Source organism: Hesperophylax consimilis, chromosome 11, assembly GCF_061612785.1.
Source record: "Hesperophylax consimilis isolate HC1 chromosome 11, BYU_Hcon_1.0, whole genome shotgun sequence".
NCBI classification, from domain to species: domain Eukaryota; kingdom Metazoa; phylum Arthropoda; class Insecta; order Trichoptera; family Limnephilidae; genus Hesperophylax; species Hesperophylax consimilis.
The window spans coordinates 20,270,740-20,297,506 of record NC_142846.1 but is presented as its reverse complement, the minus strand read 5'-3'; the positions used below and the strand labels follow the sequence as shown (position 1 = coordinate 20,297,506).

Genomic DNA, 26,767 nt, shown 5'->3' with positions numbered 1-26,767 from the left:
AAAGTCTAGCAACGCCGGGTACACGTCAGCTACTAATGAATAAAAAAAATTATCCAATGGGCGCTTTTGGCGCCACTTAATATACCACTAATAAATAAAGGCGAAATAACCAATAGATTAGTAAAATGTTCAAATAAATATAAAAGCTAACAATACACCTAAATATTAAAGCTTATTATGTACTAACAATACACCTAAACATTATGTACCTACAGCATAATTAGGAATACATGAATATATACATAATGTATAAGTGTTTATCAGTTTATCACGCCATTCTATCTGTCAGCCTTTAACAGTAAAAGTAAAGCCTGTCAATGCCCTATTTAATTTTTTTTTTAATTCTTGTGAATTTTTAAATGGCTGTACTAGCAAAGCCAAGACCCTTAGAGATGTACATGCATTATTAACCCTTCGCACTCGAAAGATTTTTGGTATGTGCATACCGCCAAATCGCAGCATTTTTAATATAAATAAATCATATGATTTGAATTACAAAAATTTATAAAATAAAAAAAAAATTGTTTTTAGTAAAACAGGTATGTAATGGTACGTATACATTTGCGAACCGTACCACGAATTACGGGAAAGGATAATTTACATAACAATCCCCAATGTGAAGTCCAGGTTTACCTTTGCAGGTTTCGCAATACAATTGTTTCTTTTCTTCCATACTGAATTTTTCTATTAGAACATACTGCACAATCCTTCTTACTTCCAGAACGTAGAATGTGCAATTTATTTATAAGTCGGTCTTCTGTAGAGAGAGTAGCGGAGCGCGTCCAAATCGAGCACCTCCTCGATAATCTCCTAACTAATTGATCGACCAATAATTTGCTTGCAGTAACAGAGGACAACCAACTAATGACAGCGGAATCAATATGACAAATGAAATTAACGAAACGCGTCTACATGCACCAACTTGTCACGGTAGCAAAATGCCGAATGTAGAATTACAAAACTTGAATCTTTTTCGTTTCGTTCATTTTGCGCTGCAGCTGTCAAAAACGATTCAAGCGTGATGGTGCACACGTTGTCTTACTCAATTGAATTTATGCATAAGAATGTGCGTGAATACATAGCATACCATTCAGCAGTATATATGACTTTACACACAAGTAATTCTATCACAGATATATAATATATATTTACATGCAGAATCACTCTGATACTGAACGATATAATGGATTTTAATCACTTATCACTCGTTTCTCGATCAATTTCCGTAACTTATTACTATTTAGTAGTACTAATATGATTTTGGTTAAATTATATTGAAAAGTAAAAAAAAATATATATTAAAAATATTCAGGAATAAGACTTCATTTTCTTGCTGCCATAGCGGCGGCACTCGAGTAATACAGCAAACCAAGCATGCCGCCGTGAGCGGTTTATTTATGATGCCATCTCTATGGCGGCACTTGAGTGAGGGTTATTATTATTATTAACATTATTTCTGGCTTTCACCCTTCAAGGGTGTTCTTGGCCATCATTTAAAATTATTGAGAAATGAAAGGTGAATTTAAATATTAATTTTATTTAAATGGGCAAATTTCAAAATTATAATGAAAATTGGAGTCGAGTTCAGACTTAGAAGAGATGAGATGTTGAATGGAGGGGAGGCAATTTTAGATAAGGCTTGATAGAAGAGAGGATATTTGTTTAGAGAGGGACAACCAAAAAATATGTGATCTAAAGTTCCCACTTCTAGACCACAGAATGTACAATCTGGGGAGTCAACAACGTGAATTTTAAAAAGATGGGAAGGAACGGAACAATGTCCGATCCTCATTCGAATGAGTGAAGAAATTTCTTTTTTGGAAAAATGAGGGAATTGCTGAAACCACGGTTTTGATGGAATAGTTCTTTGTATTGAGGCATAGCAGGCTCCCTTGGATTGACTAGCAATGTGCCAATACTCTGCCCAAACATTGCGGGATCTATCTTTGATGATGGAAAAAATGTCAGATAGGGGAATGTGGTTTACGAGGGTAACAACAGGGTTGGACGCTCCTTGTTTTGCCAAGGCATCCGCAATATCATTACCCATGATACCAACATGTCCAGGAATCCAAATCAGAGTTACAGTTTTACCAGAGCTTTGAATGGAGGCTATCATCTCTCGAATAAGGCATACAAAGTGATCATCAGGATGAAGAAGAGGACTGGATTTAAGTTTTTGGAGGGAACTGAGAGAGTCAGAGAGAACGAGGGAATGTTCGAAATTATTTTTGATTATATATTTGAGAGATTCTATTATTGCAATGCACTCGGCTGAAAATATTGAAAATTGATTTGAAATTGAATGAAATATTCTGTCATTAGAATTATTGTGGTAAACGTTAATACCTATACCACAGTTAGGAGAGTCGGGAGATTTGGATCCATCAGTAAATAAAAGAGAAAAGTTGGGCCATTTAGATGAAATAATGTCATTGAAAATATTATTGACAGTTCGGGCCGGGAGATTGGAATGACTTTTAAGGATTCCGATCCCTTCTAATATTGTTGGGGATAGGGTGACGTGACTATATTTTAATTTGTATAAGGGAAGTAGATCATTTTGGATGATGTGAAGCTCTGAGAGAGACTTAAAATTTTTACAGATGTCAGGAATAGGTTTAGTTGAAGCTCTGATTGTAGATGAATGGGTTGAGTCAATGAACAACGAGACGCTGGGGATAACCTGATGACATTTAGAATTTAAACATTTAAGAACAAATTTGTCAGCAAAGAGTTGACGCCTTAAATAAAGAGGAGGATCAGAACATTCTACTTGAAGGGAATTGATGGGTGACGATTGCATCGCTCCAGTTATAATTCGCAAAGATTTAGATTGAATTTTGTCTAATTTATCAAGTACATTTTTTGAGGCAGTACTAAAAAGTGGGCAGGCATAATCGAGATGGCTTCGAATAAGTGCGTTGTAAAGCAACTTAATGCAAGTAGGGTGAGCTCCCCACCAAACGCCAGATAAGGATCTGATGATATTTAAATTTTTTTCGCATTTAGTAACTAAATTATTAATATGGGAAGACCATTTAAGTTTCCTATCAAATGTTACTCCCAAAAATTTTACTTCAGAAGCGTTGGGGATTGGAGAATTTTTAAATAAAATTTGAACGGGGGGATTTTTATGGCGGTTTGAGAAGGTGACACACTGAGTCTTTTGGATTGAAAGTTCAAAACCATTTAAGGTGAGCCATGTGCAAAGGGCATTCATGGCTTCATTAAGATATTTGACGGCGAGAGGGATGATTTTGGATGATAAGAAGAAAGCTATGTCATCTGCGAACTCAATAACTTTTACTTGTGGGGGAATAGTGACATGCATATCATATGTGTATATATTATACAGTAAGGGGGACAATACATCGCCTTGTGGTAAACCCTTCCAAACAGACCTACTTTGAGGAGAAATATCTGGAAGTTCAATGAAAATTTTTCTATCTAGAAATAGATTAATAATAGATTGGACAAACATGGGGGGAAGGCCAAGGCCTAGAAGTTTTTTTTTCAGGATTGGGATGGAAACATTGTCAAAGGCGCCTTCTATATCTATAAAGACGGCAAGACAAACTTCCTGTTTAGAAATTGATAAATTAATATCAGTGCTGATGATGGCAAGGTTATCTTGAGTGGATTTTTTTTTCCTAAATCCAAATTGAGATGGAGAGAGAAGCTGTTTACTCTCGACAAAAAATTCTAATCGGTTTTTAATTAATTTTTCATAAAGTTTACTGAGGGTGGATGAAAGAGCGATCGGCCTGTAGTTGGATCCAGAATTTGGTGATTTGTTTGTTTTTAAAATAGGGATGATTATTTGACAACTCCAGTCATCAGGCATTATACCAGTCTGGAAGATTTTGTTTAAGATGCTTAAGAAGTGGTTTAGAACATTATCATTACTATTTTTGATTATGCTGTAAGGTATACCATCTCTGCCTGGAGATGAGTCCTTGACTATTGATAAACAATTTTTTAGCTCAATTAAGGTGAATGGAGAGTCTAGCCAATGGTTAGACATAGGAGTATTATAGATAGGCGTTATTTCATCTAAGTTAGGTACAGAAGGGGGGGCAATTTTGTCCAAGAATTCATCTATCCATTTAGAATGAGACGCTCGAGGAGATGGTGAACTGAAGGAGGATCGAAATCTTCGGATCATAGACCAAACTTCCGAAATTGGAGTGTTCGGAGATACTGAACTGCAGAAGTTGTACCACCCAGATCTTTTTTTTGACCTCAATACCCTTTTGGCATTGGATTCAGCGTTTTTGTATATAAGATAGTTCTCCATAGTCATATTGTAACGATAGGAAAGAGATTTAGCTTTCCGAATTCTTACTACTTTGGAACATTCCTCATCCCACCAGGGAGTTGGAGGGAGTTTTTTTAAAAGAGATTTAGTTTTAGGGGGAGGATTTGATTTATTTATTGCAGTTATGAGCATTGATTTGAAGTTATTATAGTCATCTTTGACGGAAAATGTATTGGTGTCGGGTAAATTTAGTAGGAACTTGTCCATATGAGAGTTAAATTCATCCCATTTGGTGTGTTTAGTTTTAATCTTTGTCGAAATATGAGATTTGTCCGATTGGAAAGAAGTTTGATAAGTAATGGTGATCGGGAAATGATCACTGGAGCAAGGGTCGGGGGACACCACCCAAGAGGAGAGAGAACCCAGACTAGTAGAACATATCGAGAGATCCACTGCACTGGGGTTTGTGCTGGGGCGAGAGATCCTAGTAGGAGATCCGTCATTCAAAAGGAAAAGGTTGGATTGATCTAGGAAATCCATCACACTTCGACCATCTCGGTCGGAGAAAGCAGAACCCCAGACGGGGGAATGGGCATTAAAATCGCCTAATATAAAGAAAGGAGGGCTTAGTTGACTTACAATTTGCAACCAAATTTGTTTATTGAAGTGGGCTGTTGGGGGAAGATAGACTGAAATAAAGGATGTGTCCTTTATTTTAGCTGCAACCATTTGGAAGTCAGCATTGGGGGGTTTGATATTATTTATTGGGGAAAATGATATGGATTTCTTAATAAAAAGGGCAGCACCGCCGCCCGAACCTTCCGGGCGGTCGTCGCGGAGACAGGAATACCCTCCCACATTAAAGTGGGTGGATGGAGTAAACCAAGTCTCCGAGATAGCAGCCAAAGAAATAAAGTTGGAATTTAATAGGTTAAGGAGATCAGATTTGTTAGAAATAGCACTTCGGCTATTCCACTGAAGTATTTTGAAATCTTGAAGAGTCATTTTGAATAAATGATTTTAATGTGGAAATAATAGTAGCAGCGTTGGACGGTAGATTAGTTTGAGAAGAAATAAGGTCAATTAGAAGCATAATGAGAGTTTGGATAAATGAAGAATTGTCTTGGGAGAGTTTTTCAGAAAGTTTTAGAGAGTTCATTGAGGACGGATTATAATTATTTGCACACCCATTTGTGGCATTTGAAAGAGGTGAACCATTGGGATTTAAGAGCAGTGAGTTGTGTTGTTGCTGATCGTATCCAGGAGCCGGTTTAGAGATATCGTTTTTGTATGTGAATTTAGTTGAACGAGAAGAAGTTGTTGTAGAAGAGGGAAGAGGGTTGGATGAGGAGTTGCTGGATAAAGCCTCAGCAAATGATTTTTTGACAGGCGGGAATAGTTTAGAAGCCTGCAGAAAAGACAAGTTCTGAGAGGCCATAGAAATTTTTATATTTTTTTGGCGAGATTGTTCTGGGCAAGAAGTGTTGATAGCTGTATGTGAGCCTGAGCAGTTAAAACATTTGGGTGAGGAGGAAGAAGGACATTGGTCAGCTGCGTGGTTTTCTCCACATTTAAAACATCTGGGTTGAGATCTGCATGCAGCTTTGGTATGACCAAAACGGCAGCAATTGAAACATTGAGTGGTGGGATAAGTATACATTTCAACTGGTAATGAGTTGAAGAATAAATATATATGGGAGGGAAGAGATTGACCTTCAAAGGTGATAACTACAGATTGGGAGGGCTTCCAGGAAATTATACCCTCAGAGGAGTCCTTGTAATTTAGCCTCCTGGCTTTTATGGGATTGCCAATGTGTTGGGGGGTTGAAAGTGAAGACAGAATTTCTTCGATGGACAGATCGGTCGAGATACCTCTGACCAGGCCCATGCGAGTGACATTGAAAGTAGGGATATATGCCTTGAACTTTGAATTAGATGAAATGAAGATATTTTTGATGAAACTGTTGGCAGCTGACCCTGAGAGGAATTCGACGGAGATTCGGAAGCGACCCTCGGCTTTTACACCTCCAGGCTTGATTGAAAAGTTCTTGCTATTTGATAGGAATTTGCCAAATTCAAGAGGGTGGATGGTTTTTCCTTGCTCAGTTTTTTGGGCGTATACTATGAATGGGCCACGGGAATGAGGAGAATAAAAGTTTGTTGGAGGAAGTTGAGAAAGTGCTGGTGGGGATTGTGAAGTCGAAGGAGAGTCAAGTTTTATTGGGGAAGAAGGAGTAAATTTCCCTTTTTTGGTAGAAGTCAAAATGACAGAATCACTGTCAGAAATTTCTCCATTTTCCCCGTCTGGGGGGTCTGGAGAGGGATCTGGGGGCTTTGTAGGGGGTCCAGGAGGGAAATCTTCCTCCATTATTCTCAACAGTAAACAACTACAATAATAGTATGGAAAATGACAGAAGTAAAAAAAGGTTATAAATATCTGGAAATCAGCAGCGAAAAGTGACTCCTGGAAGATCAGGAGGGAGAAGAAACCTCAAGGCACAACACAATACACTTTTTTTTTGCCAGAAAACAAAAATGATGGTAAAAAATTAATTTTAGATAGAGCAAAACAAAACAACTGATGACAGCCAAATGTTATTCTTGAGTGAGGGTTAAAGTTTCACTTTCTGAACTGTTACAGGAATTCGTATCCGGCCTATCAATCCTTTCTCGGGGATCCTTGGAAGAGAAACTACGTTGGACATTCTCGCTGTATGATATAAACGGAGATGGCTACATAACTAGAGAAGAAATGACCGATATAGTGTCAGCTATTTACGATCTGATGGGAAAACTGGCTGAACCCTCTGTCGATGATGATACGGTCAAGGAAAAGGTGGAGAGGATATTCCAGGTAATTTAGTTTTACTTTTATAGAAAGACTAATATTCCTGAGTTACGAATGACCTGACAATATTTGAATTCCTCCTGTTTTCAGAAAGCTGGCCACATCTAATTGAGAGATTCTTTCAAATATTGTATTATATTTATATAAATAAAAGCTTTTGTGGTATCACCAGAATCCATTATCGCTTTGCACCCCCTAAATATGAGAAATTAAAACCCTTGATTTCAGTAGAGATGACCGTCTACAGTGGCTGATATAATATTTCAGAGGAATCAGTTCCTTACCTTACCTTAGAATTTCACTGCGAGTCCTTTTCTTAGATTTTTCATCCAATCCATCCGCTCGGTCAAAAGAATTATAATCACACTTTTAATGTTATTGTTGTATAGAAAATGGATGTCAACAAAGATGGCGTGGTGACGTTAGAAGAGTTCCTGGATTGTTGTAACAATGACGAGGATATCTCCAGATCCATGACGGTGTTCGACAGCTCCTTCTGACGCTCCCCTGTCGGCGTGCGCCCCCTGCCTCCCTGGTCCTGAGGGATGATAGCGCCGGCAGATAAGGAACCTGCATCCACTTCTCACGTCCATTCCAATACGGAAATATTAATCTGAGATCGTTGTGACAGCGTCATCCAAGCCGGGATCCATACCCAAAAAAAAAGAAAACAAGAAAAAAAAAAAAAAAGTGTCCTGTCGCTGAGAGCTTCGTCATACAAATGATCAAATTTTATTCATCTTAACTTGAGGAGACTTACCAAAAAGGATCAGATAATGGGCGTGGCTTAAGGAAAGGATGGTCAGATGGCAGAGTCTTCTGAAATGTTTCCTTCGGCTAGGACGGATGAAATCGGATCGTAGGTATGTCCCATTACCTGGTCGTTTATGAGAAAGAGGGAGAGGTTACAAAGGAGCTCTCAGCGGTAGCCTTACATATTTATCATGGATGAATGAATGCATTCTCCCAAGTTAAAGATGATGAATTGTAAATAAAACTTTTTATACCGAGATTGTTTAATTATTGACATGTTAAAGGGATGTATGTTGTTGAAGGGCTGGAGTTTGATAGAGTTTAGAGTGAAGTACACAGATGAAAACGAGGATTGACTAAGTCAAATTTGTGACTGTTGTATTCAAGTTTTTTATTACAAATACGAAACATCCGATTATGAACTTGTTTTTGTAATTTTTATCAAATTATTTTTTACCAATCTGCCAAATACTGAATTTCTTTTCAACTATTGTCACATATTGATTTACTGTTTCTCTACTAACCCTCTGGAGTCTAACTCTTACCATTGTGGCTGTCTTTCTTTATTTTCCCTTTATAGACATGAATGGTTAAAATATTCAATTGGTGTGTAGCTTAAAAACTGTTTTTCTCTTTAATTTTAGTCTTCATCATACTTTCTAGATTCTAGTGCTTCTATACTCTTAAATGTGTAGGTTTATGTAAATTCACTATGCCCTATAAAAAACTTAAGTTTAACGCAACCAACCCATGCAAGATCCTTAGTATTACAAATAATTCTGTCGCCTGTGACAATTATCCTAGAGTCATGTCTTCACACTTAAACTTCCTAACCATTATGTTCCTTCTGCGGTTCCTTAGGACTATCTGTAATCTGTAATACATGTCATATTTTACTTCCATTATGTGTGGCATCAAAGTATTCAATATTTAAATATCTTATGAGATTGTATGAAAAAATATGGTGCATATTAAATAGTTTCAATGCCAAAATAAATTATAAAGGCAAAATGTCTTGTATTTTCAGTGTATAGATAAATAATATTGCATGATTGTTATGTATACCTTCATAAAACAGTTTTCAAATAAAATATTTTCTCCCTGAAAACATACCCAATTCAAAAATATGTAACGATTATAATAATATTATCAATGTATTAGAGATTGCTATTTGTATTTTTCTTTACAAATGTTATCTAAATGGAAATCTATATAACCCCTCAAATAATGAGCGGATCTTACGTTACACTTTGTTGTTCACTATGTGTATATAATATATTTATAAACAATAATTTTAATTTATTCATAGAATAAAATAAATATATTTTGGTTTACTCAAAATAGTATTAAAGAATCCCAATGAGTAGATTAAGTAAATGATGTCTTATGATCTTCAAAATTATAGATTATTTTCTTTCCTCAACTTCTCTTCAAATCTTTAAGTTTCTTCTCGCAAAAACTTATATTTTCACCAAAGATCCAATTTTAAATCGATTAATGTGAGTTTTACCAATCACATCATTATTTACATAGTATTTTATTATTTATATGTTGAGTAAAAAAGAACTTCATAAATTAAATAATGGTTAAACTGTAAAATCATAAACGAATTATAAAATAAGCAACAATGAACAACAATTATTATTGTTCGTACCAGAACTCAATTAAAAATAAAGCATCATAAAAGAAACAAGACTATTGCGAGTTTTATAACTGGCATTTATTGCTTAGATGCAACTTTTATGTCAGAAATCATTTCCAAATGTTAATAAAGCCATGTTTTAATCTTTTTAATATATTTTGTTTTATTTGATTCATTCATATGATAAAAGTAAATTTCTAGTTCTATAGGGCTTTTAAAAACACTCTTTATATAAGAACATGTCGCAAACTTTCACAAAAGTTTTAAACAATAGTGAAAATAAAACATCGCCCTCCACATATTTTCGCTCTATCAATGACTTTAAAATATGATTCATTTTTTTAAGAAAACTCACTTAAAAAGAGCTTAAATATAAAGTTATTGATGCCCATGTCCTCGGACAATTGTGATTTACAATAAAGTATGTAATTAGAAATCATAATTCAGTACTTACGTAATGTTTCTTACATATTTCAGACCTTATTTTAAACCTAGATTGAAAATAAACCATTGTAAGCATTTTAACCTTTTTGTGGTGTTAATAAATAAGTTTTGTCGAAGCTTGACCGTTTATGGCTTTGTGTGTTTTTTTACAAAAAAATTATTTTAAATAATTAATAATATTGCACTACAGTTTAATGTACGAAATGCAGAAATTATTGGAAAAATATATGTGTTAACTGTTGTAATTCCTGTTGTTATGAGATTCCCTTTTTAGTGTAAAATAAGAACATTGCAGTACGAAGAGTGACTACTAAATGGGTGTTGTATCAATGTGTGTAATTACTAATTTAAAAAGAATACCATTCCAGGAATTTTATATTTTGGTTCATTATAATATAATATGTTAATGATTTTTGGTGTGGGTAGAAAAATAATTGTAAATTCTCATTTAATAACTGCGCTTCAAAATAATATTACTTAAATTATTTTATTCCAATCACGTTTAAAAATCTAATTTCTGCTCATATATAAATACCTAAGTTGTTTCACTTATTTTTTTCATGAAATACAACATTAGACAGATTTTACCTACTGATCATAATAATCTATATTCCCTTCTTTGAATGGCTCTGTCTATTCATTTTATCAACTATAGTAGAAAAAATACCACATATCAAAAATCATACATTGTTTTTAAAGACATGAACATAAAAATAAAATTGACACCATTTTACTCAAAAATTAAAGGGGTGTGCTCAATTAACCCACTTATTTATCCAATCAAAACTATTTATGTTTATTTTAAAGGGTGTGACCATGTGACACTTCAAAAATGGCTTATCCATCGGGAAATAAAAATCGGTATATGTATTGTAAATATGTTAATTAAGTTTGTAATACTTTATTAAAATGCCTTAAGGGCGTGAGCACACAGAGAGCGGTCAGAGTTCTGCGTTCTAGTGACCGTTGACCGCTCAAGAGTTCCAACACACACAAGCGGCGTTCAAATTCTCGCGTTCTAGTTTCGTTTGGGTCTTTGCATATGCAACATGTCACTAGAAAGTTCATCATCCGTGAAAATATATTGCTCTTGTGGAGCTTAACAGCTTCTAAAAAGAAAAGAAAGTATTGGGTGCACCCAATCAACACAACGCGAGAAGAACAAGGCGAATTTACTAATAATAAAATTTACTTAAAATTTAAATTTACTAGTAGCAATTTCAAACCAAGCTTCGACTTTTTTTTCGCGTTTTTTATAATTTACATCACTTAAATCGTATAACAAACTCCTTTCCCTAACCAATTCAATTAACTTTTCTGTGTTTGTAACCTCAAACATCGCAGAGTTCTGGCGTTCTCTGCCTCGGCGGCAAAAGAACTCTTAGAACGCGGCGTTCCGTTTTGACCGCCGCGGTCTGACTGCCCGCTGTGTGCGTTGTTGTTATAGTATCAGTACATTCTAATGAACGCCGAACGCGGAACTCGGAACTCCTGACCGCTCTCTGTGTGCTCACGCTCTTAGAGCATTGATTCTTTTATCTGCCCTTGTTTTAGTAAATAAATCTAAGCAATGGGGATGGACTTGCCACAACCATGCAAATTTCGGTCTGCTGTATGCATATGTCGTTCTGCTGTATGCATATGTCGTTCTGCTGTATGCATATGTCGGTCTGCTGTATGCATATGTCGGTCTGCTGTATGCATATGTCGTTCTGCTGTATGCATATGTCGTTCTGCTGTATGCACATGTCGGTCTGCTGTATGCATATGTCGTTCTGCTGTATGCATATGTCGTTCTGCCGCATGCTAAATATATGTACCAACGATTTCTAAATTGAGTAGCGGTAAGCTTTTTGGGACTAACCTTTCCGCACCGGAGAGGGGCAATACACTTCCCCCAAACGAAAGTTCTCTGCAATTACTTTTAACACTATTTGCAAATCGATCAACATTTTAAAAAAAAAATTCCAATTAATATTTATTTAAATAATACCACCATTACTTTTTTCTCCACAAACAAGTCGCGAATGCGGTCGTAAAGGGTGCTTTTTGAGAAAAGATGAGCATTGTCTGGTTAAAACAGAAGGTAGTAACTAATGTTACTAATAGGTCAAAAATAATGTTAATCCATTCCCTCCGAGCCTCCATAATTTATGCCGCTCATCAAAATATTTATTTTTACGTAAATAATAGTATGCATTGCGATCTTTTTTTAAATTAATTTTTACAAATTAATAAAGAGAACTTATGTTCAAAAATAAATACAAAAACAAAAATTTATGTAACTTTTACTATATCAACAAAATTCATTCAACTTTGGATGGGATGGGTTAAGAGAAACGATCGCTCCGCAATATTATGGGGAACTCCAGGTGGAATGTGATTTTTTAAACCCTTTTTTAATTATCTGGATGATTGAGTGCATGTTTTAAAATGATTGAATTTGAATGATTAATTACATACCAAATAAAAGTTTCAGTGATATTTCCCATGTTTCCAACGATTATTATAAGCAACTATCTTCCCAGCGTTACACCCTGATTGCAGCATAATATTTAACTTGAGTATGCTTTGATATTCTCTCTGATTTCACCCCTTACGTTTTTGAGTATAATATTACCCTAATTGATAACTGATAAATGCTTATTGTTAGTTATTACTAACTCCTTGCAATACAATACTAATTCAACGTCCAAAATCAATATTTATTCAGTATGTGTTGATTTAGTATTTTAAATAAAATTTACTATGTAATATTATTGCATACAATGTTATGTAAATAATTATGACTGTGCGATTGATTTCAATTTGTTTACTGAAAATAATATTCTATTCCAATATTTAGACCATAAATATTATTGTACTGCAAGGATTAAAATGAAATTTTATTGTTAAATCAATGTAAATGTGTGTTTGAACTATGTTTTAAGATGTATGTATGTATCTATTTTATAAAAAAAAATACAACTAAGTTGATGTAACGGTGTTTATTTAATTTATTACCACCCTTAAATATATTATGTAATTTAATAAAAGTTTATTCTGTTGTCATTAGTTTTTTTTTAAATTAGCTGGTCACAGGAGGCTCTGAAGAAAATAATTTCCCTCAGGGCCTATATCATCTTTGGGGATGCTGTGTGAACTGTCTTTTTAAGGATGGGAAGGGGAGAAAGTTCCGGGAAGGAAAAAGGTAGGAGGGTTAGGTAGGAATCTGCCTATATCTCCCGGTCCGGCCTGCCACACAGTAGGTGGTGAGATGCATCTACCGCAAAGATCTAGACAAACCTCACCCCCATGAACCCAGGCACTCCTGCTAAGTCACCAAACAGGGTGACAAATGGCAGAGATTTTGGTTATCCAATAAATGGCTTCCGGGGTGGCGGTACCTACACCCACCTCTCATATAACATCTACATATTTCAAATACATGATTTTTTATTAATATTAACTCCACACAGGAAGGAGGCCCTGAGGAAAATAATTTCCCTCAGGCCCGTTGTCATCTTTTGTGTGCGTGATTTAGTTGGAAAGCAGGTTTCATACACGGACGTATATATAGCTTTGATAAGGGGGGGGTCCGCAAATTAAAAAAAAATATATAAGGTCATGTTTTCGTGAAAAAAATAGTCAGTCTTAATCAATCAGCCTTTATTTTTAAATATTATGTATATAAATCATTCAGTCTCTGATATTTGAACTAAAAATAAACATAACATAATTATCGCTCCTTATTTAAATAAAATCGCTTCGTTTATAACATAAAAAAAGAAATAACATAAAATAAAAGGTGGAAAACAAAATAACTTTTTTTTATACCTAATTTGTTAAGGTACACTAAACAAAAATACTCTTTCATCTTAAGAACAAATAATTTGTTTTATAATTGAAACACCTTTTATTTAATCACATAACCAAATAATTTATTCTAAACTTTGGTCATATTGTAAGGCACTCTTTTTAATGAACTACAATTATAAAATTAAAATCAAAAAGTATCATCCTACCTACAATAACAAAATATTTTTAATGCAAATAATACTTAATGCATGAAAAAAATAAGCGTTTTCTCTCAAGCTAAATGAAGAGCTTTCATCTTAAGAACAAAATAATTTCTTTTAAACTTTGGTCGTATTATTATGACACTCTTTTTAATGAACTACAATATAATTAAAATTAAAAATTACCTACCTACCTACAGTAACACTAACAAAATATTGTAAATTCAAGTTATACATGAAAATAAATGTAGTTTTCTCTCAAACAAAAAAAACTGACACGAGATTCATTGTTTTACAACTACTATTAATTAAAAATTATCATTCCTTATTTCAAATAAATGGTTGTGCTTTTTTAAATAAGTTATAAATTCTTCGTAAATAATATAAAAAAATAAACAGTATCTCGGTATTACCTGTGTGAACATTATTAACGAATAACATAAAATAAAAGGTAGAAAACAAAATTACTTTTTTAGGTGCACTAATTTCTTTAGGTACCTACCTACACTAAACAAAAAATACTCTTTCATTTTAAGAACAAAATAATTTCCTCTAAACTCTGGTCATTTTGTATGGCACTCTTTTTAATGAACTACAATATAATTAAAATTAAAAAGTACCATCCTACCTACAATGACAAAATATGTTTAATGCAATAATACTTATTTGAATATAATGAAAATAAAAAGTGTTTTCGTGGCTCGCAGTTCAGTGCACCGAACATGTCCGACCGCAGGACGAAATCTCCCGAATTCAGTTTCGGTTTCGGCCGTAGTTTCGGCTGGATGGCGGCCGAAACCGAAACTAAGCCGAAACTCGTTTTTTGGCCGAAACTAGGCCGAAACCGAAACCGAAAGTTCGGTCGGACACTACTTTAAAGTAATACATTTAGTCTTTTACGTTTAATTGCTAACTGATTAATAATTTCTTCGGAATCAAATTGCACCGCCAGATCTCGGTGTACGCTCATTAAAGCCAGACCAGTAAGTCTTTCGTCGCCCATTTTATTTCTTAGGTAAGTTTTTAACCTCTTTAATGTAGAGAAAGATCTTTCAGGGGTTGCAGTGGACACTGGGAGTGTGGCTAAAATAATTAGAAGCTTTTTTATTAAAGGGAAAAACTGATCATCGCAGTTATCGATGGTGTCGATCACAGTTGCAGGTTTTTGTGCTACAGATTTCCAGTGATTGTGCCATATCTCATATTCACTCAGAAATATTGTGCCTTTATTTTCCCCACTCAGAAATGTTTGTGTAATCTTGTTAAGATTTTCTTTTATCCTGGAGTCATTACTGGTTTTTTCAGGTAGCAGCATTTGAATTCCTTCGATCGTCGATTCATGTGGTTTAAAACGAGCGTCGAGTTCTGTAATAACATGATCAATGAAAGGGTAAAACACATTTCGTCGGTAGTATATTTCGGCAGTTTCTGCTGCAATATTATTGCGCAGGGTTTGCCTTCCAGTTATTCTTGGCATTACTATATCGCTTGAACTCATCTGCTGTGCTTGCTCAAAAAGAATTGCGAACTGACTTTCGTTCCGAACATTTAGTAAAGTCGTTTTTACATTTTTTGTATATTCGCAAATGTTGGTCAAATCGACATTGACTTTCTGCATTGCTTTGTTAAGGTTTGCTGTATATGAAAAAACTTTTCTCAGTATAACTAAAGAAACAATAAACTGGCTGTTATCCATAGCGATTTGAAGATGGTATGCTTGAGTAGCGACGTCGCTACTAGCAGCATCTTGAAGTGCCCCAAGTGTTTCGCATATAACGGGAACCATTTCTGCAAATCTTTCGACAGCCACGTGTTTCTCGGTCCATCGTGTCTCACAAAGAGAGATAAGCGTTGAATGAGATGAATTAATTTGATCCGCAATTTTCTTCAAAAGTCCGTCGCGAAGCGGTGATAGGCGAAAAAAGTTTATTACGCTCTTAATGGTTCCGATACAGTTACGTATTATTGGTATCTCACATGAATGCGCTAAAACTAAGTTGAGAACATGAGCAACACAGTGTACGAATTGCGCTCTCGGGTATTGTTCTGCGATTATTGTTCTTACGCCCCGTAACCGGCCGCTCATCACTGCAGCGCCATCATAGCCTTGACCAATCCATTTATCCATATCCAAATTATATGATAAGAGATGTGATATAATAGTCGTTGCCAAAGCTTGAGCTGAAACATCTTCTACGTGGATGAATTCTAAAAAATCTTCCCGTATAACCGATTTCCCAGATGAGCAGTGTACGTATCGTAAACATAACGCTAATTGTTCTCGCCGTGATATGTCTTGTGTTTCATCAGCAAGTACAGTAAAAAAACCAGCCTCTTTGACCCTATTAAGTACTTGCGCTTGAATAGCACTACCACATAGTTCAATCACTTGATTTTGAATTCCTGGTGACGTATACATGGCTCTACTGTGAATGTTTTGTGTTAGTAAATGATTTTTAAGTGCTTCATCGCCAGATCGCGCACGAAAACGAAGAGGTGCTCTAAAACTACCATCATTATGTTCGGGTTCATTTATCCCAATTTCTCCAAAATCACGACTTCCTCTTAGTGCTATTTCTTGCCTTCCACAAAGAATAATTGTTTCAACAATGGCTTTCAATCTTTTTCTGTTCTCTTCGGCAATTTTACTGTTTTCTGCATTCATGCACTCTATAACATCAAACGTTTTTCCTTCCATGATCCTTGCAAAATTTGCTGCCTGATCAACAGCAAATTTATGATACTTAGTATCTGCATGGTGATCAAAGCTCTCTAAAGCTTTCTTCCAGTAAGTAAATGGCTTACTAACCAAGGCTCCAAGTTCTTGCTGACCACGACCGCCATGCTTTTTTCCAAATAAAACACATACTTTGCAAAGTGCTCCCTGCATGACGTTTGAATATACAAGCCATGAGTACCTGGTAGTCCAATGGCGTTGAAAAGAAAGTTTCTTTTTACCAGTGATAGTGACTGGAAATTTAAATGTATCCGGAGGGGTCCAAAGCTCTTTTAATGCTCTCAGCTTTTCCTCGTCATTGCTTGGAGGATGAAATACGTAGAGCGCAATATCATAACCCGTCCTGGCTGCGGCTGCGGACGTAGCCGAACACAAATCCATCCTGGCTGTAACAAAGACATATTTGACTAAAACAAAACAACAGCACATACCCATCTTCAAACAGCTTTTTGGTCATATTTAATTGTAAGAATAATAATAATAATTTGTGACTCTAATACTCTAATCCATACTATAATTAAATCGTAAGCGTTCCGTTTCTGTAAGTACATAAATATTTACAAAAAAAAAAACAATTCATACGCACTATAATTATGTTACTGAGGTCAATAAAATAGTTATTAAAATTTTTGTCTGTTTGTCTGTGCGTTTGACCACGCTAATCTCAGAAACGGCTTAATTGATTTGTATGCGGTTTTGTTTAACATTTTAGTCTATGTTTCATTCCAATCGGTTCATAAACTAAAAAGTTATGTTAAGAATAAGAATTTTCAACTAAAAATTAAGTCTACGCGAACAATGTCGCGGGCACCAGTTAGTTGTTAGTTAAATATAATTGTATTTCTTTCTGTTAAAAGGCGAAATGATTTTATAACACTTAGGTACACGTCGCATATACACTGAAATTACCATTTGTCAAATATTTTATGCTCACGGCAAAACATTTGCTTACAGAAATTCTCTGGGAATAAAAATAAGAGCAGGATAAAAGTTTTTAAAATTCTAGTAACTGGGTTCCTTCCTAATAAAATAAACAAGAGACTTACCTTTCTTCACTTCATCGTCATCAGTATCTGTGGATGGCCCCGCTCTATTTATTCCTACTTCTTCAATATGACAGGATTCCACATTGTCTTTTGATAAAAGTTCATTGGGATTTGGTCTCTCTTTCTTAGAAAAAAAACTCAAAAGAGATACCTGATTTGATCGTTTCATACTTTTTAAATGCGACACTTCTTTCTGTATTAAAACAACTGACAACTGCGCAACGCGAAGAGACAAAATAGACTAAACTAGATTCTAGCTTGGTAAGGTGCGCGCGGCCGAAACGCGGGCGGCGGCGGCGCGCCGCGGCGGGGGCACTGCCCATTCCCCCGCTCCCCGCACTGTGGCGGACTTAAGAAACTATCGTATTCTACAATCGGCGCGGTGCAATGGGGGGGGTCCGGACCCCCAAGACCCCCCCCTTATATACGTCCGTGGTTTCATATATACATATATTAATATTTTTTTATAATACATTTATATATATCAAGCGCCCCTGAGGTCTCAGAAAAGCGGCGCTATACAAATTGTCCAATAAATTAATTAATATCGCGAATTTGTGACATTTCCCCTCAAGCGCGCTTTATTCTAATAGTCATTGCTAAAAAGAGAAGCGTGGTTTTGCAATTGGGTAATCTTTAGGAGTAGTTGGACACACAATATGAATATTGTTTTGAAATAACACTACCATTAAACTTAATTATTACAAAAGAAAACTATTTATGTCAGAGGAGATGGTAAAAGATGCAAACTTCCACTTTTTTATCAGTCTAATTGTCAAAATTTCATGTGTTTTGACATTTTTTTAAAAATATTTTCGTATTCCTATTAAGCGTGTCCAGCGATTCTGAAATTTTACTAGCAATTGAATCATGAATAAATTCAATTACAATAATAAAAATTTAACTACTCGACAGTTCCATTTCCGGTTTAGCATCAAGATTTGCAGACATAAAAGCAAGTTTTTAATTAGATAAGTTCCAAAATGTAGACAGGTGCCATTCCCTGAACTACTTTCAAAATCATGCAAATCTTAATCTTTACTATTTCAAAACATCAAAGTCAACCAATACAATCCCTTAGAAGTGAGGTTAAGTTACAAAGTGAAAAATTGTATTGTAATAGAGTAAACTTGTTGAATTCCGCTTAAATTAGACCGTCGTGAGACAGGTTAGTTTTAGCCTACTGATGACCGATCATTGCGATAGTAATACTGCTCAGTACGAGAGGAACGGCAGTTTTGGAGATTTGGTTCACGCACTCGGTCGACCGGCCGGTGGTGCGATGCTACCATCCACAGGATTAGGCCTGAACGCCTCTAAGGCCGTATCCCGCCTATCGGGCGGTGATACGTGATGTGAGTTCCGCGAGTCGAAAGGCTCTCTAAACAATGTGACATCTATCAGGCGGAGATCTATCGAAGACTTCGATTCATTGGAAGTTGTAAAAATCGTATGCTTGTCAATAGTATACGGCTTTTTTGTTTTTTATTACTTACTCGTGCAATGTTTGTACTGAAGGTATAAAGTATAATATATGTATAAATAAAAAAAATTCTAATTTAAGTCGGGGGTTTAAGTAAACATGCACAAAAGCATTGCAAACTGTTTTGGGTAAATATTTACCTACGACTACCGTTTTTACTACTACAAAAAATTGCCCCTTTAATAACGCCTGCTCGCGTCCCCTTTAGAGTTATATCCCAGTTTTCAAGTAGTTTGTGGGCTACGCTAGGTTTGTATAGACTGGTTTGTGATTTAATTCTACCTAATCCAACCTAACCTAACATGTACGGAATATTTTCTCAAACGGTAGTCGTAGGTAAATAATTACCCTGTTTTGTATCTCGGTCATGGACGAAAATAGAATTCACTACTCATTATAAACAGGAAAACCTGAAAAATACTCGGAATTAATTTGGCAGAGTTGATAATTACAGTATTTCTATTAATAAAATTAATAATTTGGCTTATGGGGCAAACTACAATGCATGCCCTAGATTTCTCCAGGAAACCACGAGCTTGGCGTAGATGTTCACATTACGTTCTAAATTCTATAAATATTTTCAAACCATATTATTATTTTTTTCAATCGTGGTGACAGTGGTGACAGTCGTGACGTCGTGACACTGACATGCAGTGACAGTTCTTTGCATAGATATAGTTGGATATAGTCATAAACATAAAGAAACCACTCACGATAGTCACGGTAAACTTTATGTTTAAATTTAGAATTTCGATTCGATGTTGCGGTAGGCAGGATCGAAACATTTACGTGATCTAAATATTTTAATCGATTTAATTGCTCGGAGTTCAGCAGGAGCAGTAACTGCGGTCAGTGGCAGATTTTTGTCGTGGGGGGGATTTATAAATATAATATTTTATTCGGTATTCTGTTGAAGAATTAATTCACGGAATAATATGAAATGTGGGGAGATTCCAAACGCTTAGTAAGAATATTCAAGCATAGTATTTACTTATAATTGGCAGCAGGTACGAAACTTATTTGTATTATTTATTCAATTTTAATAAATATACTATACGTATTAGTTCTATAATCAACGTGAACGGTCACGCGCAGCGAAGTAAAGTACTGTCGCAAAAATTGCAAGTGCTGCCGAGTGCCGAGCGCCGAGCGATTTGCACCAAGCGCAGCGATTTAACACATTATGGACACGGCCATTGATAATATAAAAACTGAAATACAAAAAAATTACAACAGTCAAAGATTCGAAAGCAAAAACGAACCTAGAACAAAATGTTTATATATAAGAAGAGCTTTTTAAAACTGAAAAAATTAAACACCAAAAAGAAATAATCAAACTACAAAAAAAAATTATTGAAAATCACGAAGAACTTACGAAGAAAATATAAAAAGTCGTAGAAAAAAACAATAAAATACCATCTTACGCGCAAGTTCTAGCAGCAAATAAAAAAGAAATTTCAAAAGAAGAGAGGTTCTCTATAATAATATCATCAACTAAAAAAACAACAAAAGCTGCAGAAATATGTGATAAGATACAGAAAGACATCAAACTAGACCAACTTAAAATTGGAATAAATGGATTAAGAAAAACAAATAAAGAGCAAGTAATCATATCCTGCCCAAAAAAAGAATATACCAACACTCTTACGGAGGAAATTAAAAAACTCAATTATAACCTAGAAATAAATGAAATAAAAAAGACAAAACCCAAATTAATTTTGAAAGGACTCAAATCGATCTTGACGGAAGAGGAAATAGTAAATGGGATACTCACACAAAACGAAGGGATTCAAGACATTGTAACGAAAAACGAAGAAAATAAAATAAATTTGATTACTGAAATAAAATACAAACATTCTAAGAAATACCAACGTGGTACTCGGGATCAAGAAGATGAAGAAAAAAACAAATTCTCGAACTATATCGTGGAAACCAGCGGTACAACACGAAAAAATTTGCTATCATTAGAAAAGATAAATATTCAGTACCAAAGGGTTAACATAGTGGATTGTGATCCTTTAACCCAGTGCTACCACTGCTGCAAATTCATGCACACAGCCTCCAGATGCCTAAATCGAATGAATCCATCGGTGTGCCCGCATTGCACGGGTGATCATACTTTTGCTAAATGCCCTGAAAGAGAAAAAACACCGGTTTGTGCAAATTGCACATCGCAAAATAAGAAATATGGCGAGAAAAATAAAACAGACCACACAGCTTTCAGCAACTTATGTCCCTACAAAAATAAAATGCTCAAAGTAGCAAGAGACAGAATAGACTTCGAAGAAAAATGACAAATTTTTTATATAACGCACTAGACGAAAAAAATACTGACGAAAAAACATATAACAGCTATCAAGAATATCGTACCCACCAAAACGACCTCAATCTCAGTCCTTTAATTCTACACATGAATATAAGAAGTTTGGAACGAAACATGGATGAATTTTTGACAACAGTAAATAATGATCTCAGGAAGCCCGCTTGCATTGTGTTAACGGAAACACATTCAAGTGGCGAAGTGGCGTACTATATACCGGGATATACCTATGTATCTACTACAAACCGAATTAACAAAAACAGTGGAATCGTTATGTTCGTACAAAATAATTGTGACATATTGTGCGAGGAAGAAATTAATGTGAATGGAACAAACTGCTTACATGTACAAATGAAGTGTTGATAAAAAATTGATATTATCTCTCTATACAGAACGCACTCGTCTACTGTCTGTTTGTTTATAGAAGAATTAAGACATGTGTTATTAAACTACAGAAACGCGAATACAATAGTTTTAGGTGACATTAATTTAAATATATCGCACGATTATACATCGAACGATAAAGATAATTACTTAAATATGATGGCGGAATTGAATTATGTGTCGTGTATAAACTCTTACACCAGAAACGTCAATGGGCAACGTCCATCATGCATTGATCACATTTTCACAAATATCAAGAATATTTGTGAAAATGTGAATCCTCTCAGCAAAACGAACTGCATGGCATAATTGGGTAAACCAAGTGGGTAACTCCAACCCGTGGGAAATCCACAGCGCTATTGAAAAAACGGGGAAAGGATCTGACCGGTATTTGGCTAGTATTATATCGGATAATCTCAATGGGAACTCTGAGAGTACTGATGTGACTACCACTCTTAACACTTTTCTGGGTAAATTAGTTCCGCTAGATTCAGTCACCGGGGAAAACGACCACCATAAACAGATAAGAGCTCTGTCACGGCTCCCACCTAGAATCCTTGCCCAGGAGGATAGCATATTAACTGTAACCAAAGCTGAAATTGATGTTATAATTAAGGGTTTAGGTCCAAAGAAGGCACCAGGGCACGATCGGCTTAATGGAATAATAGCGAAGAATGTCTGGATCCATGCCAAGGAAGAGTTGTTCCAGGTTATGGAGACATGCTTGCGTAGAGGAATTTTCCCCACAGAATGGAAGAGAGGCGTGCTCAAGATAATCCCAAAGGGAAACGACAAACCAAAGACGGATGTAAAGGCTTTTCGTCCAATAACATTGTTACCTGTTTTAAGCAAAATTTTAGAGGCTTTGATTAGTAATAGACTGCAGCAAACTCTATCTCCGGCGTCTGAGCGGCGATTTGGCTTCGTCCCTGGGAAATCTACGGAGCACGCCATCATATATGCGCTTGAGTGGGTGAAGGTCTGTCCCAAGAGGTATGTCATTGGAATCTTTTTAGATATCACTGGTACCTTCGATCATGCGTGGTGGCCGATGTTGCTCACCAAAGTTAAAAATAGAGGATGTCCAGCTAATCTTTTCAAAATTAACTGTGACTATCTAAATGAAAGGACAATTGAAATCACTTTTTGAGATCAAAAAATAGTCCGTAAGGTGGACAAGGGATGCCCACAAGGCTCCATTTTGGCACCTAAATATTGGAACATTAACTTTGATGATTCCTCCAGGTTTCCCTTGCCTGAAGGATGCACATCGGTGGACTACGCTGATGACAAATTGTATTTGGTCTCGGGGGACAGCAGAAGGAAAGTGGAAGGGAAGGCTGAAGAAGGTTTACGAGTAACACTCAGCTGGGGAGAGAGAAATAAGATGAACTTCGCCCCCCAAAAGACCGTGGGACTCTTAATGAAGGGTTACCTCAGTAGAGCAAGAAACCCATCCATCAAAATGGGAGTCTCCACCATTCGATTTGGTGAATCCGTTAAATATCTTGGTGTAACGCTGGATCGATCGTCCAGTTTTTTAACACATGTTAAAGAGGTCTCCAACAAGGCCCAGGCCTTTTTCTTGAAGTTGAGAAGAATCTCAACAGTCGAGTGGGGTTTGCGTTCCCCTGCGCTGCGACTACTTTACAAGGGAGTATAGGTGGCTCAAGTCTCATATGCTGCCTCTGTGTGGGAGCACCGTCTGGGGAATTCACTCATACTCTCGGCACTCAAGAGGGGTCAGCGAACCCCCTTGTTGGCGCTCTCCGGCGCTTATAGAACCGTAGCTTCGGACGCTTTGCCTGTTTTGGCCGGCATATTACCAATCGATCTAGAGATCAGGGAGGTTTTAACTAAAAAGAAGATGACCAGGGGACTTCCTGCCACCCATCTTGGTATAACTCTTACGCCGGGTAGAGCCGGGACTCTACCTGATCTACTTAAACAAATGCGTGAGTTATCACTCAAGGAGTGGCAAACTCGGTGGATAGATCGAATATGGGAAGATGGACTTTCTCCTTCTTCCCATCAGTTAAGATCAGGATGGAAGGGGCTCACATCAATTTGGATCACCATATGACACAACTACTCTCAGGACACGGAGAGTTCAGAGGGAGATTACATAGACTCTCCTTGTCACCACATCCAAACTGCGCTTGTGGCAATTCTGACCAAACAGCCGAGCACATTCTGTGGCACTGTGAGATAATGACGGATGCAAGAGATGAATTATTGGCTGGTTTAAATGTACCAACGAGACCGGTTTGTAATTCGGATCTCGTTTCGAATAAGGTGAATTTCGAGTGTCTGAGGAAGTACACAAAGATCTCGGTTGAGAGATGGTCTGATCTTAGAGTCGAGAATTAGATTAAACTCAATAGCTTTATAATGCCAGGTGTTGCTCCTGGCCTTAACGGACGACGAGATTACCTCATTTTATATGTCGCTGGCTGTAATTTTTTTTTCTCTTTCTTTTTCATGTATATAGTTATTGTTTCAATCTTCCTGTATATATTTGCGTAGTATTTTATTGGATGTTGTAAATTTTCTCATGTATATAGTTATTGTTCTTATGCTTTATTGATCCATCTCTCTTCTAGGTCGACATGTACAAAACCGGATTATTATAAATTTCTTTGCAATTTTCTTTCTTTTCTTTTTTTCTGTTTCTATGTTTCACAGAGTGACGTGCTTGCTAGTAGCAGTACTGAACTGTTTTCTTTTTGTTCTGTCCCGGTTTACCCCAACTCTGGGGTGGCATAAGACCTCGTCCGTGTATACACATCTTGGATGACCAAATCACGATGAGGGACTAGTGTCGTCGTCTGCTCGCTGCGCCTCCCTGGGGACAGGAACTGGACTGAGGATGGGCTGAACGTCGATTGGTGACCTTCCGCCCTGCTTCCAGGTACTCCGACGCTTTCTCCTCATGGTCTTCGGGATTTTTCCCAACCCCAACTCACACTTTTCGTCGAGGCACAACCGGTTTCCTGGCTCAAGGGCGCGGAACCTGGTCCCCGTGAAACCTATCCAATGACCTGTTTTCTCTCCCTAGGTCTGCCTGTGAGCGGGCGACGACACCCCCCACCACACAAAGAGGCGCACACTTTACCAATGTTGCAGGTGGCTGTGAATTATTATTTGATTTGTTGATACTTTGTACATATGATTTTTTTAAACTAACAAAATAGAATAGATCTTACTAACAAGTTACTAATACGCAGCACTTGCATACTGCGAATAACATTGTATGCATGGACATTTTGGAGGTCTTGTTTTGAAATTTTAAATGTAGACTCGCTATATCAAAAAAAATTAGCGTCCTTGCGAGAGCTCTGAAGGGGTACCATCAGTACCTAAAACAGGGCGGGGAAGTGGTGGGCCTCCTCCAGAATATCAAGGATATAAATAATTTAAACTCGGGAATTATAAAAACCTCAATTACCGACCATTACATGACTTTGCTACATTACAATTCAATAATACCTCAGGCGATAAACCAACATTGCGGACAAACTGCTAATAATAAGAGAGAAATATCTGTTGTTAATATCGAATCTTTGAAAAATAAATTGTCATCTGAATTATGGTTAGATATTCTCCGAAGTGATAACGTCAACGAGTGCTGTAAAATATTTGAAAATAGATTAACAAACTTTATAAATGATTCAAAAAAAATTATTTCAAAAGGAAATACAGCAAAATTTCGTAAAATCAAACCGTGGATAACACATGGGCTTGTTGTGTCCATAAGACACAAATAATGGCTTTATAAAGAAACAAAAAAAACAAATATTTCTTATATATATATATATATAAGAAATATTTTAATATTTTGTTAGGTTAAGAAATATTTTAAATGTGAAAATACTAAAAAATGTATATTATGCTCTTGTCCACTCCCTGCTTATTTACGGAATCATAGGTTGGGGAGGATCTTATAAAAACAACCTACACTCAGTAAAAGTCTCGCAAAAAAATATTATAAAGGTAATACTTAAAAATAACTCTACTTTCCCAACAAAATTGCTTTTTAAATTGTTTCCAGTACCAAATATTGATGATATATTTAAGCAAACTTCCATTATAAAAATGTGTAAAGAAAATAATAACACAGAATATCAAAAATTTTACAAACTCCTGAGAAATGGAAATCAATTTATTACGCCAATCTATAAGACAACTCAAATGCAAAACCACTATATTTACCAAGCCATAAAAAACTACAATAATCTCCCTTCCGAATTGCGCTGTATTACGAACCAACAAGAACAAATAAATAAAATCAAACTTTTTTTCCAAAAAAACTTATATTAAAAAAAAAATACACATAACATAATATTATAACATTGAATCTAAGTAAGAATCGTGGCTCCCTTATCAGGCACAAGAGCTCCTCTTTTCTGATAAGGTATACATGACCAATTATGAACCTCAATATTATATTTTGCAAAATATGTATGTATTAATGTAACCCATATAATCTATATTAATATAATAAAAAATAAAAATAAAATACTATAAATACAACGTCTTATGAAACGCATTCAAATTCGTAGCCATTATCATTATAATATTACTGTGTTGATATCTGCAATTAAACAATAAACATCATAGCTAGTATGAAAACACTACTTTTGCCCATTTTTTGCAAATGCAGTACTTACCTATCAAAACTTTCCCAAACCAATGTACCATACCTTGTCTACTCGGACCTAAAATCCCTGGAAAGAGCATTAATGCGATTTGTATCAATGGCATTGAAGCCAAATCTAAGGTGAGGAGAAATTACCTGACAGCCATCTTGTATGACTACTTTTGAACTGATTTGTATGCAAAGTGGTGCAC

General features: G+C 35.8%; 1 protein-coding gene across 1 annotated transcript in view; it reads left to right on the top strand.

The window, feature by feature from the left end:
• Nucleotides 1-8,921, top strand: part of LOC149419898 (A-type potassium channel modulatory protein KCNIP1-like) — a gene marked incomplete at its 5' end in the record, with an annotated part of 206,045 nt that extends 197,124 nt beyond the window's left edge. Inside the window, 2 exons of the mRNA XM_089637565.1 lie at nt 6,903-7,115; nt 7,499-8,921. Of these exons, the coding sequence (XP_089493691.1) occupies nt 6,903-7,115; nt 7,499-7,609 (324 nt within the window). The remainder of the gene's footprint in view (nt 1-6,902; nt 7,116-7,498) is intronic.
• Between the last annotated feature and the right edge of the window lie 17,846 nt (nt 8,922-26,767).